The sequence below is a fragment of the Magallana gigas genome, chromosome 5, assembly GCF_963853765.1.
Source record: "Magallana gigas chromosome 5, xbMagGiga1.1, whole genome shotgun sequence".
Classification (NCBI taxonomy): domain Eukaryota; kingdom Metazoa; phylum Mollusca; class Bivalvia; order Ostreida; family Ostreidae; genus Magallana; species Magallana gigas.
This window is the reverse complement of record NC_088857.1, coordinates 30,122,367-30,135,323: the sequence shown is the minus strand read 5'-3', so window position 1 is coordinate 30,135,323 and position 12,957 is coordinate 30,122,367. Positions and strand designations below refer to the sequence as shown.

The window sequence follows — 12,957 nt, the reverse complement described above, 5'->3', positions numbered from 1 at the left end:
TCACTGAGGCTCTATCAGAGTGCGTGCGGGAGAGGTAAAGAACATATCAAATGCCTAACTGTTTGTATTCTGGATATATTTCATTCGTCAGACACGAAATAAACTCCAAGAGCCGATTTCTTCATACTTCATTGAAAATAGATGTGTAAAACTGGATTTTTAATGTTAAGCTAATAAGGTTAAGAAACACTAAAAAAGCAAAAGCAACAACAACAAAAAAACCAAACAAACAAAGATAACGTCAGAAAATTGTCATCAATTTTCAAAGTTAAGTACTCGTATCTATTTCGATAAAAACTTAACAAAAAATCTGGTTATTGAAATGGTGAAAAAGGCGGCAGGCGGGCGGGTGCCAAAAGAGTACATGTACCCCAATTGTACGGATAACTCATCCTACAGTTTTCAAGATAGGAAATTGTTGTTTTGAAGATCAATTGTACATTTATCACACCCCCCCCCCCATTCCTAGCTATGCCTGGGGGCATATAGGACAAACTCTAGACCTCTCCACTTGTCTGTCTTGAGCCACCGTCTCCAGTTCTATCCATGTAAAGAAGATGGGGGAATAAGATGGCGCAAATGCCCATTCGGTTTAGTATATAGTGAAATACAATTTTGAATTTATGTTTCCCCAATTAAATCTATTCAAATATATTATAATAAAACTTTGCAAAAGCAAAATTTCTAACTATAGTCAGTTTTTAATTTATCTAACAAAAAATAAGAAAAAAATATATTGTCGAAAATTTTGGTGGTATCGAACCCGTAACATAAAAACCCTAGATATATAACAGACACAACAAAGTGGATTTTTTAAATATTATGTGTGACTAAGGCCACGAACTACCGGACTTGTATTATTTTTTCAAAACGTTCAATTGTTGGGATACAAAATGATATTTTTAATGTATAGTGGGTCATCTCTCCACGTTTTTGTTGACTGAAATCGGTTTGTTTTCCAATAGACCTTAATTAGACTATGAGAAAAATATGGAGCACAGACCCACTCTATAAAAGAAAATGCCCTGAAGTTCTAAAAAATGACAGTATTTGCAGGTTTTGATACGTACACGCCTGTTTGAGTCAACATATTCCAAGTATTGAACATGCCTATAGGTTAAAAATCAAAAAAAAACCCCACCAGATTTATTGATACTTTAATTTTTCAGTAGCCTGTCCGACTGCGTATGGGCATTTTACACGCCTTATCCAGCCATCTTCTTTGTGTTTTATCATTTCTTTTCCACGGTCCTTCTCCAGGTGTTCTTGGGTCGACCGGGTTTCCTTTTCCCTTCTTGTGTCCATCACAGTGCTACTCTTGTGTGTGTGTTGGTAGATTTCCTTAGCACATGCCCTATCCATCGCCATCTCTATGTACCCCTTTTATACGTGTAAATCCTCCTACAGTTTTCAAGATGGGAAATTATTGTTGTTGTTTTTTTTTTAGATTAATTACACATATATCAGAAATGTGCATAAATTTTTAATTCAAAATTTTGATAATTAATGGAAAAAAGATATAGAACTTAGTTAAAATAATAAATATAGAATTCCCAATTTCTCTGGAAAGGTAGTGTTAATAAATCTAGGGTTGACAAATTGATTAAGGGTACGATTTACACAAAAAAACCCCGGTTTGCTGTCATACTGTATTGACAGCTTTTCTCTTGTTTATCTCGTTGAAAAGATGATTGTCTATTAAAAAAGGGACACAGAGGATTCTAGACTCTAAAATCTGACTAAATCTAAGCTTAAAATAGTATAGTAAATCTCGTTTAGTACGAATATGGAAACAGCGACTTCTTGGATATAGCTTTTTTGAGTCCCCGGTAAAATCCTCACAAATCTTTGCAAAATTTTATGGTTTTAATGAATTCGGATATAACGAATTTCCGGATATAGCGAACTCATTTTGAGTCCTGTAGAGGTGAATTAAAACGAACGCTTTTATAACGAATTTCTTTACAGATAAAACAGTTTGCACTACCATTTATCATAATAATTTGAATGATTTTTTTTTATAAATATTTTTCAATTCACAATCCGATTATTAAAAGTATTAAAGTAATGAATTTTTATTTAATGCCTCAATTAATGTTAATAATAGTCTGGTGAAAAAAAAAATATGTTTACAGCGAATTCGCTATATATAGTTAATTTTACGAATTCGTTATTAATACGGATATAACGAATTACGGATATAACGAAGTAAATCCATTTGTCCCTCGTACATCGCTATAACCGAGTTATAAGTAGTAGGTATAAGTAATACTTTGAATTTCACCACTGAAAAAATATTTACCTATTAAAGATTAATGATTTGAGGAACATTTGCAACCTTGAAACTTTAGTAACTTAGCCCTTAAAATTAGATGAAGGGCGGCTTCTACGCTATTGTTCTCTAGATACCTCAATAACGGTAAAAATATCTATATTACACTTAGGGCTTTTATTGGACATAAAAAAATAACACGAGGCCAATAGGCCTTAACGGTCACCTGAGTACCATAGCCCATAATCACTCCTGGCGAGGAGTCTCATATGTGCATTCAATTAAGTTTCCTTCCGGAGTAAAAAAACAAAACTTTTAATATTATATTAACATCCACCAAGTATTATTTCCTCTATTTCTTACGGAAACTTATAGTTAATTCATAGCTCCATAGAAACAGCCAGACTAAAATCTACACGCCCAATTTATCGATTGGTCGGAGTCTACAACGGCTGAAACTGACAAGAAAGTAACAGGACTGAAATTGACACACCCTGTTTATCGATTGGTCGGAACCTTCAGCGACCTACGAAAAATCACGGACTGCACGAAAGAATCATAATGATGTCAGACTCAAAGTCTCACAGGAGACGATTAGGCTGACGCGGGTTATGTATTTTTAAAGCGCTAAGCATAGCTCATCGCTTTATTGTCGTTAGACTTCTACTTCCGGTGCAACGAATAACCGCCCCCTATGAGCAGACGTTTACATCATTTAAACTGATTAGGGAACCAGTTTCAGGAGCTTGTGCACATAACTGGACGGGCTAGTACGGGCTAATGTGAATTTATTGTACGGGGCTTACATACATCATTGCAGGGACTACCACGCAGTGATGAGGAAATATATTGCGTATACAGAAGCTGAAATGTTATATACATATATATTTTATACTAGTATACAAACAGAAGCTGTGTTAGCGCTTTTCAGTACTATCAGTACTTTGATTTCTGCAATGTCGCTACCTTCATATCCCGAGTGAATCACCAAAGAAAGCATTTTATTGTTTAAATGAAGAGTCAATGGAAGATAACACCTTTTACTGTTACAACCCTCCCCTTGAACTCTTTCCAAATGATTTCACAGTATTTTAACTTTGATAGACGGCTTCAATCTCTTTCCCTTTTCTAAATGTCATTTTACTCATTTCTTTCATTGAAATTCCTGAGCAGAATAAAACAATAAGTCAAATATATATATCCCCTACTAGCCATAACCCTTGCCTTACATGTAAGTAACATGAAATATTATCAAATATGGCAGCTTAATGTTTTTTTTAATAAATATGCAGTTAGTTTTTGTTCTGTGTCAGTAGATGACTTTAAACATTATACACATGAAAGGGGCGTGGTCAGGATTTTGGTCAAAAATTATTTTATGTTTACAATGCTTCAGTAAAGCATTTTTGATAGGCAACCAAAATTTGAGTGTCATTCGTTAAGTTTTTAACGAATTATACAGCTTACAATACAAATAGGATTTTGTGGGAACATAAAGGAAAATGGAGAAAGAGAGAGATAAATAGCAGGTTCTGTATTTTGTAAGAACAGAGAGAAAAGGATTTAGAGTGAGAGAAAGTAAAATACAAAAAAATTAAGAGATGGAAAGAGGAATGGGACAACTAACAAAGTGTAAAATTTATCATTAAATACATATATTTGTAAATATCTTTGGAAAACAATTAACATTGCATCAATATACTTGAAAGTTTACGTCCACTCATAGGTAAGCCTAAGTTTAGATGTAAACAGGGGAGACTGACGACCTTACTGTAGGGTCCGATCTTGCATACTTTAGGATTCAAATCCGCGATTGTACATCATGATTTCGCTTTGCCATCTGCCTATTACCACTACATACTTGTATCTAATCCCAATTTTGAAGTTACAACACGATAACGAAATTTTTAAAATTTTACTTTATTATGAATAGAAAGGAAAAAAACAAAGAAGAAATATATATGATTAAATCTATAAAAATGATCAATAGTTAAAACAAATATTGATACCAATCAACAACATAAGTAATAAAAAACGTTCATTATTTCCTATCAAACAGAAAGGTTTGTAGGTTTGTAGCGTTTCATCTGATACTTGGAAATGGCCTAGTTTGCGTAGGAGAGAGTGTACAATTCACAACGGCTGCATGCAATGCAGTAATTAACAAGGACAACCACTCAATCTGACGTCATCAATGGCGATATCACTGGCCCAGCTCGCTCCCCGAACACTCTCTATGATAATCTAATAAAAATAAACATAACTTTACAGTGAACAATTAACAAATAAAATGATGTTCAAATAAAACATTTTAATTGCTTATAAATCTTTAGGTAAGATAATATATATACACTCTGGTGTTTGCAGAATATATCATAGATCATTTGTGTACCATTTTTTTTTTTTATATCTATTTTATGAATTTCTGTTGTTTGCCTATACTTTCAATCTGAAACTTATTTGAAATGGTTCTGGAGATGATTATATCTGTAACGTAAACGTCACCACTCACTTTTGTTTGCGAATCTAAGCTCAGATTGAGTTGCAGGCTTTTCCAATCAGATCCTTGGTTTCCGGACTTTTGGAATCTGGTAACAGCAGGGTTGGCTCCTTGCTTTGTTTTGACGTACAGTGACCCCATGCTGGTAGGCCGTTCGTCTCGCATGTGATATTGCATTTTCAAGCAGTAGGTTTTAGCTTTAATTCAATAAAGATGTTGGTATAGTTAAACGGTGCCTCGTGAAGCTTAACTCATCTCGGTAATGTTCTGATGTTTGATGGGCATTTATTATTTTGTGATGGATGACATAAAAGGCATGAAATGTACGGACTGACGCCAGACTTCCTATTACAGTTATAATAGTAACTTCTATAAATGGAAGAATTGGCTGTTCCGTTTATGTAACATACTCATTGACTAAAACAATAATTTACATTCCTCACTACTTAAATATAAAACAAGAGTTGTGTATTTCTTCTATTTTACTTATGGAAACGAGAAAAGCAATTGTATTGAAAAGTAAAAGGGCATTTAAATAGAAAAAAAATATTTACCTTCAAAAACTAGGTTGCTCTCCAGGATAGCTTTGTCCCCTTGTACTCTGGGATAGGATCCTTCTGTGTATAGATAGTATTGTCCCTCATAGGCACCGACAGGCCCAGTGTAACTAGATGGTGTACCATCCTAATAAATAACGAAATTATCAATGAAATCACAATCATTTTTGTTTTTTACAACAAAATAACAGTTTAGCTCTTAACTCCATTTCTTTGACTTCCATATGTTTTGTAACATAATTTTGCTGCATACGATACTGATGGTGAAATTGATATATAAATGACCGAGACAACGTATCATTTGGGAGATTTCTCCTCTATTTTATTTTTTAAAGGGACTTGGACACGATTTAAGATCAAAAATTTTATTTTTATTTTTTATGTATAAAATGGTTAACTTGTGCATTTTAAATGATTGACCAAAATATTGAATGTTAAATTCAAGCTACAAGCAAGATACAGAGGTAAGAATTGGTTGTTATGTAAACAAAGCTCGAGTCTTATAGTTGTTTACAAAAAACGTAATGTAGAAAATTACCATTTCTTAGACAAAATGACATGCATAAATAATTTAAACTAATTCAATATCTTCATAAATACTATTATCAACAAAAGAAAGATAAATTTGATTGAAACTTACACCAATACAACACATATGTAAAAAATGACAATATTGAGCTTTGTTTACAAACAAACAATTATGAACTCTGTATCTTGCTTATAATTTGATATTTGACTTTCAAATTTTGACATAGCATTATAAACTTCTATATTTATCAGTATAAACATTGAAAATGGAAATATAAAATTTGAAAATTTTAAGTCAAATCGTGTCCAAGTCCCTTTAAAGAAAAATTATTGTGTTTTATTTCACTACTGACAAAACCTAACCAAAATTCAACAATTTGTACACACGTGTATGAATTTATTCATAAATTCACATTCTTTGATGGCGTCTAGTAGTTTTGAAGTTTACTTTGAGAAGATTATATTCGTGCTTTTTTTTTTTTTTTTTTTTAGCAAATTTAGCAACAGAGAAAACGCAGATTTCCTTTTCATTGTATTAATTGCCATATACGGAAGAATTGGCTGTCCCTTTCATGTAAAACACTGATCGAAAACAACGATAACTTACAGAGAAATCTTAATATAAACAATGCTAAGATCTATTTGATTGTTCATACGGGCGATACGAACGAAGCGACCATTGCACGAAATGGAAAATACCCACGGGCGTGGTTATGTTTTTCTTATCTAAAATGTTCATTATCTTCAGGCCATGGACCACCATAGATTCATTTTTTAGATTTTTTACCTGCTGTCTTGTCCAATCGAAATTATCATTGGCGGAGTCCACCAGAAAGCAGCTCGAACTCTCAAACGTGCAGACATGGCCTACAGCTAAAAGAAATTCAGGAAGGCGCTTTTCATCATGCTGTTTTTAATGTTTCGTATAAATAAAATCTCTCTTCATTTTATGTAAATATTGATATCCGATCTATGTGTATAAATGTTAACATTAAATTTAACAAAAACTGCTGATGAAAAATCAATTTCGGCAGAACACACATCTTTTAATCCCGAATGACTATTATGTACATGATGATAATCGCGTATATACTTGAAGCATTTTTTATTGGTCAATGAAAAAACATGTATTAAAGCGGATAACAAAAGAAGGATATCGTTCTCTCATTCTTTTTCACCTGTTTCACAGAACGTTCCTGTATACATGCAGGTGTTGCATACACACGTGGCGGTAGTTCCTACTGGCACACAGGTGCCGCCATTTTGACATGGATTTGAGTCAACGCATGGTAACACAGTTCCTAGAAAAAACCAACAAAAAAGCATTGCATGTATGAGTGAATTGGGCGAACCAAAAATGATAATCTTAATTCAAATCTAATGAAATTTCCTGTTTCAAAAGTTGTTCTCTCTCTCTCTCTCTCTCTCTCTCTCTCTCTCTCTCTCTCTCTCTCTGTTCTTGCATAACTTACCACAACTGCCTGGTTTGATCATGATCTCATCAAGAGCAACCTTCTGTCTACCGATGACACCCTCAATTGTCAACTAAAAAACCGATCATATTGATAAAAGATACATCGTTAAGTTGTCTGTGATATACTGGAACAGATAAATGACACCTTGAAGTGGGCGATTCATCTGCGTTCGTAAAAAAGACACAGTCTTAACTAGAGAGATGTCATGTTGTAAATTTTGTATTTACTAGGTGGGTAAAAAGTCATGTTGTAAATTTTGTATTTACTGGGTGGGTAAAAAGTCACGTTGTAAATTTTGTATTTACTAGGTGGGTGAAATCAGGTTGTAAATTTTGTATTTACTAGGTGGGTGAAAGTCATGTTTTAAATTTTGTATTACACCCACCAAGCAAATTCAAAATTTACAACATGACAGTGGACTGAAGGGTCGTGGCCATTTTTATACATATAACATTTTTCTTTAGATAAAGAGATCTACATAGAGGTAAAGAAAAATATTCAAAATATTTACCCAAGGCTTTTTTTTCCCCTAGATGATAGTTTATGGAAAATTTTTAAAAATATTCAAAATTTTAAATATTTACATATTTTTAGATGAAAGTTTAAGGCCAAAAAGCTTTAAGTTAGGAGTGATGGGCAATTCATTGACCATCCGGCCACCATAATTGATTGATATCTTAATTCCCTTCAGTTTTATAAACATATGTGAGCAACAGGAACAGTGCTTCTTCACTGACCTTCAGATTATTCACGGAGTTGATTTGGACTTCCTTAGTTTGCCATACATCTGTGGCACTCTCTGTGGTCAGTTCTGCGACTTTTATCCTGTTTAGCCCATCGCCTTCGGTGTACACATAGACCGCTGACGGCCATGATGCCGTTAGGTCGTTCGTGGGGAAAATATACTTGAAACTAAGGCACCTGTCATTTGCTGTCAAAGAATTTTCCGAAGTCATATATTTTGTGAAATAAATATTTTCCTCATAAAATAGTGTCTTCATTTTGAAGTTATGCCTTAATAGAAATACAAATATTCTTAAAAATCAGTTTTATAACTAATTAAAGTACAACATCTAAATATCATCTACTTAATATATTTGTTATGAAACTGCGGTCATTTAAAAAACAAAAATTAATGCTTTTTTGGTGATTCATTTGGGATATGAAGGTAGCGACATTGCAGAAAAAATTTCCTGCAATGATCGCTACCTTCATAACCCGAATGAATCATCAATGAAAGCATTTTATTGTTTATAATAGCATTTTGCTTTTAACTTTTTATCAACTGGATTATGAAAAGTTAGTGACATTCACTAAATTACTGTAAATGTACACAAGAACGTTAGCTTAAAGAAACAACAAAATTGTCTCCTGTGAGACTTTAAGTCTGACATCATCATGATTATTTCGTGCAGTCTGTGATTTTTCTTAGGTCTATGTAGGTTTCAACCAATCGATAAACAGGGTGTGTCAATTTCAGTCCTGTCATACGGTATACGGTATTCTCGCATGAGAATAATAGTGTGGCGAAGTTTTCGATGTGTTTTTGGTCTTTTTTTTTTAAGTAAGAATGTTCATTAATGTATTGTAAGGAATATGTCTCTTTGAAAACATGTCTGTGGGTTTTTAAAAGAAAGTCTCACTTACGTTCAAAATCAGCTGTCGTAACTAAAAACGACTGCCAGTTATAGTAATAGCGTCCGGACATCAATGGTCTTAACACCAATGCTGGGTCTAGACCATAGTTTCCATTATATTCCTAAAGAAAAATTCAACATGCTTAAAATATATAAAAAATCAAAAAAGTTAAAGTTGTTCCAGTTATAAATATCAATTTATATTTAATGTGTTTGATTAAATACTTTGAACCACTTATGGTAACAAAAAAGAAATGATTAAAGAAGTAATGAATAAATGTTAAGGATACATGCTATAGCTTCGCATTTTGTGAAAAAACTAGAGAACAAAACAAGACACAAGGGCCCATGGGCCACATCGCTCATCTGAACAACAGGTCTTTTTATCATTCTACATTTGTATTTGAAAACTTAAAATAATATAATAGAAAATTTAAATATGTACCCCTTTAAAAATATTGTAAAACTCTCATTAATTCAAAGAATTGACAATACATTTACCAATATATAAAAAGAAGCCTACATTTTGGACATCATATCCTAGATCTATCTTAAAATACATGAACTGACCAATCGTATTATCCTAGCCCTCAAAGTATCAAAGATTACAAAATTATGATATGAGCTATAAACAATAAAATCATAATAAAAAGTAAAAAGAATGTCACTATTACAATGATATGAGGATACATAAAGATATGAAGATGCTAACATAGTAAAATAACTAAACATAGCATTGTATTTCTTGAGAAAGAGATTTTTAAACATACTTCTACGTTGAAATTTGAACCCAGAATGAGGCCCTAGTATTGGCCCAAGAGTGACATTATTAATAATTTGAAATCGACACTATTTTAGGGTACTTGCATAGTAATCTCACACACTATAGCATTGTTGTTCTTGAGTAGAACATTTTTAAACACTATCCCTATATATTTGAATGGTGAACTTAGAACCGCTCCTGGGGCCCAAGTATTGGCCTGGGGTTATGGTTTTAACAATTTAAAATCTATTCTATTTGACAAGGCTTCAAAAATTAATTTCACAAATTGAAGCTGCATGTGTAGTTCTTTAAATAAAGTTTTAAAACAGATTTCCTATAAGTTTCTACGATGGACTTTAAACCCCTTCTGGGGCCCAAGTATTGGCCGGGGGGTGTCATGGCTTTAACAGTTTAGAATCTACACAATCTTAGGATGTTTGCATAGTAATATCACTTATTGTAGCATAGTAGTTCTTGAGAAGATGATTTTTAAACATTCTTCCTATATTATGATTCTTGTTAAACATTGAAACCCTCTTAAGGCCCCAGTATTAGTTGGGGGGTCAAGATTTTAACAATTTAGAATCTACACTACCTGAGGGTGCTTGCATAATATTCTTAATAATGTTGCATAGTGGTTCTTAAGAAGAGGCTTTTAAACATGTTCCTTCACACGACATGATTCATATGAGGTTTTCTCGAAATTCTTTTCGGAAAAGTCCGAGTATTCATATTATAAAAAACATATAAGAAACTACTTGCCATGCAAAATAACATATCGTTGATTCTAAAATAAATAACAATCGATAATATCAACTCCCGTCAGTACTTCAGTACTTTGATTTTTATTGCAAATTGTTAAAAAAAAGTAATATACTTGCACGGAGGATGTTTTCGTTTGGCTTATACTTTATTTTTTTTTCAGATAGTGTATAATTATAATTTAAATGGGATTGTTGCCCTGACATAATAGTTGATTCTGCACCAACTGAATGTCTTTAACCATGGCGAAATGTTACTTTAGTTAGTATTTCTATACAATGCATACATGTATATCAAGGTGTCTGACATATAGTTAAAAAATTGTCATAAAAATAAATAAAACATATATTAGATTATAAATATCTAACTTGAGAAGAAATAAACATTATTTTTAATGAATTTAATTTAAGTCTTAGTATTACTCGAACTACTGCTGCATTTGCGTCTGTACAAACAATAGATGTGTTCGAATGCACTCAGAGGTATAACCATTCAACCGGTAAAAGCTTCGAAAATCATCCACGGCCATCTTCAAATATGCGAGCAAGTCATGCGATACTTTTTTTTTCGGTTCCATGCGAAATTTACAATACCAGAGCACGATACTGTCTTTAGCGCCATTTTTTGCAATTTGTCCCACTAATGTCTTAAAAATAACAATTTTCTGACATATATGTTAAAAATAATTAAGGCAAATGTTGGTCTTATGACAGATCTTAGTCATAAGATAGTTTTGTGAAACGGGCCCCATACTTACGGCAGTTATTTTCCATTTAAAATCGGACACTGCTGTATCCTGTTTGAATGCGCATGAAAACAGATCATCACTTAGTGAGCAGCTATTGACTGCATCAGCTAGAAATAAGGAAAAAAACGAGAAGGGTATTTTCTATACAAGTTTGCAAAAGTACAATAAATGAAGTATAATAAATAAAGTACACTGTACCATGGGCTTTGATATTAATTTCGTCATGTTTTGTTTTATGTATTTTTTGGGGGGAACGTTTTCCATTTTCACATAAAGGATTATTGCAAAGTGGATTCATTCTTGATATTTTAATTTTCTTAAAAATTGTTTTAACCAAATGTTATATACAAATTTTACATTGTTATTCTATCCATTTTAATTGCTCTTTAATGTAACTAAAGTACTGATTTTCAAAAAAAAAAAATACTGCAGACGATCAAAGGTAGTTTTGTAATTAAAAAAAACCCATAAAAATACTGTCATCAAACAATTAGTGTCACTATTAAATTTAATTAGAAGCTTATAAACTGGGATTGTATTTTGAATATTTTCTGTATGAAACCCAAGTAAGTGATCAATTGGTCAAAATCTACATAATAATGCAGGTTGCCTATGATCATACTATAAATTTAAAAAGAGAGAGAGAGAGAGAGAGAGAGAGAGAGAGAGAGAGAGAGAAAGAGAGAGAGAGTAGTTGTGTGTCGAGATATTTATGTGTGTGTATGTTTGTTGCAAAACAAATACAACATAAATTTTGCTGAAAAAGCAAAAAATTAGTAAAAAAATACATAAACCTAAAAAAATTTTTTGAAATGGTTCAGCAATTTATATTTTTCACATTTATACCTGCTATGTGTTCACATGTTGAGCCAGACCAGCCGTTGGTACACGTGCATACATATCCACCGTTTGCAGTTTCTGCGCACGTGCCTCCATTTTTACATGGGTAGTCAATACACCCTAAGGAAAAAAAAAGAGATAAAATATATATCTTGATACTGATTTCCATTTATGCAAGGTATAATTAACGCTGCTTGATCCGATTAAATATCAAATTTTATGCATGCTTTTAAACGAGGGTTTTGTTTTAATATGTGTATAATAACATAAAAGATATTTTCTGGGTCAATCGAGCTATATTTCAATGAGAAAATGATATACAAATGATATACAAAATTTCTTTACAAAACAAACTTGATTATAAAAGGCTTTGTTTTGTTTTTTGTGGGGTTCTTTCTGTGTTCTCATACTGAAATTATTTATTTCCATGTTCTCCGAATATCTTTATCATTGAAAGGAGATAGATTCTGCTGATGTTAATAGGTGAAAGTCCATAACTTTTTTAAAGATAATTCATTTGCACGTTAATTTATTTGATACTGTAATAGCCAAAAAAGCAGCTTTCAAAAAACCCAGAGAAACCTGAATGAATGACTTTCATTTCATTTATCAATTGAAAGTAAAAGCATATATACATAAAGTGTTTCTTATACATGTAATTATAGCAACATTTTCTGAAACGATGTTGGATATCTTGCTAGATTAACACTTCAGAACACGCGTACTAATGCAGTAAGATGTTTTTGTCTTCTCAAGTCTTACTGAATCTTATGTTCGAATTCTGATAGAAAATTTCTATTAAATGTTCATGTACCTATACTACATGCAGTTCCAATTTCTTTAACTCTTAAAAAAGAAAAACTCATACCATGATT

General features: G+C 32.4%; 1 protein-coding gene across 1 annotated transcript in view; it reads right to left on the bottom strand.

Moving 5' to 3' along the window:
- Positions 1 to 4,176: 4,176 nt before the first annotated feature.
- LOC105338575 (uncharacterized) overlaps positions 4,177 to 12,957 on the bottom strand; it is a 21,819-nt gene continuing 13,038 nt past the window's right edge. The window contains exons 14-23 of the mRNA XM_034456752.2: positions 12,089 to 12,202; positions 11,252 to 11,349; positions 8,980 to 9,091; positions 8,070 to 8,263; positions 7,330 to 7,402; positions 7,036 to 7,158; positions 6,645 to 6,730; positions 5,327 to 5,456; positions 4,785 to 4,969; positions 4,177 to 4,516 (exon numbers count right to left, since the gene is read on the bottom strand). Coding sequence (XP_034312643.2) covers positions 4,433 to 4,516; positions 4,785 to 4,969; positions 5,327 to 5,456; positions 6,645 to 6,730; positions 7,036 to 7,158; positions 7,330 to 7,402; positions 8,070 to 8,263; positions 8,980 to 9,091; positions 11,252 to 11,349; positions 12,089 to 12,202 — 1,199 coding nt within the window. The 3' untranslated portion in view covers positions 4,177 to 4,432. The remainder of the gene's footprint in view (positions 4,517 to 4,784; positions 4,970 to 5,326; positions 5,457 to 6,644; positions 6,731 to 7,035; positions 7,159 to 7,329; positions 7,403 to 8,069; positions 8,264 to 8,979; positions 9,092 to 11,251; positions 11,350 to 12,088; positions 12,203 to 12,957) is intronic.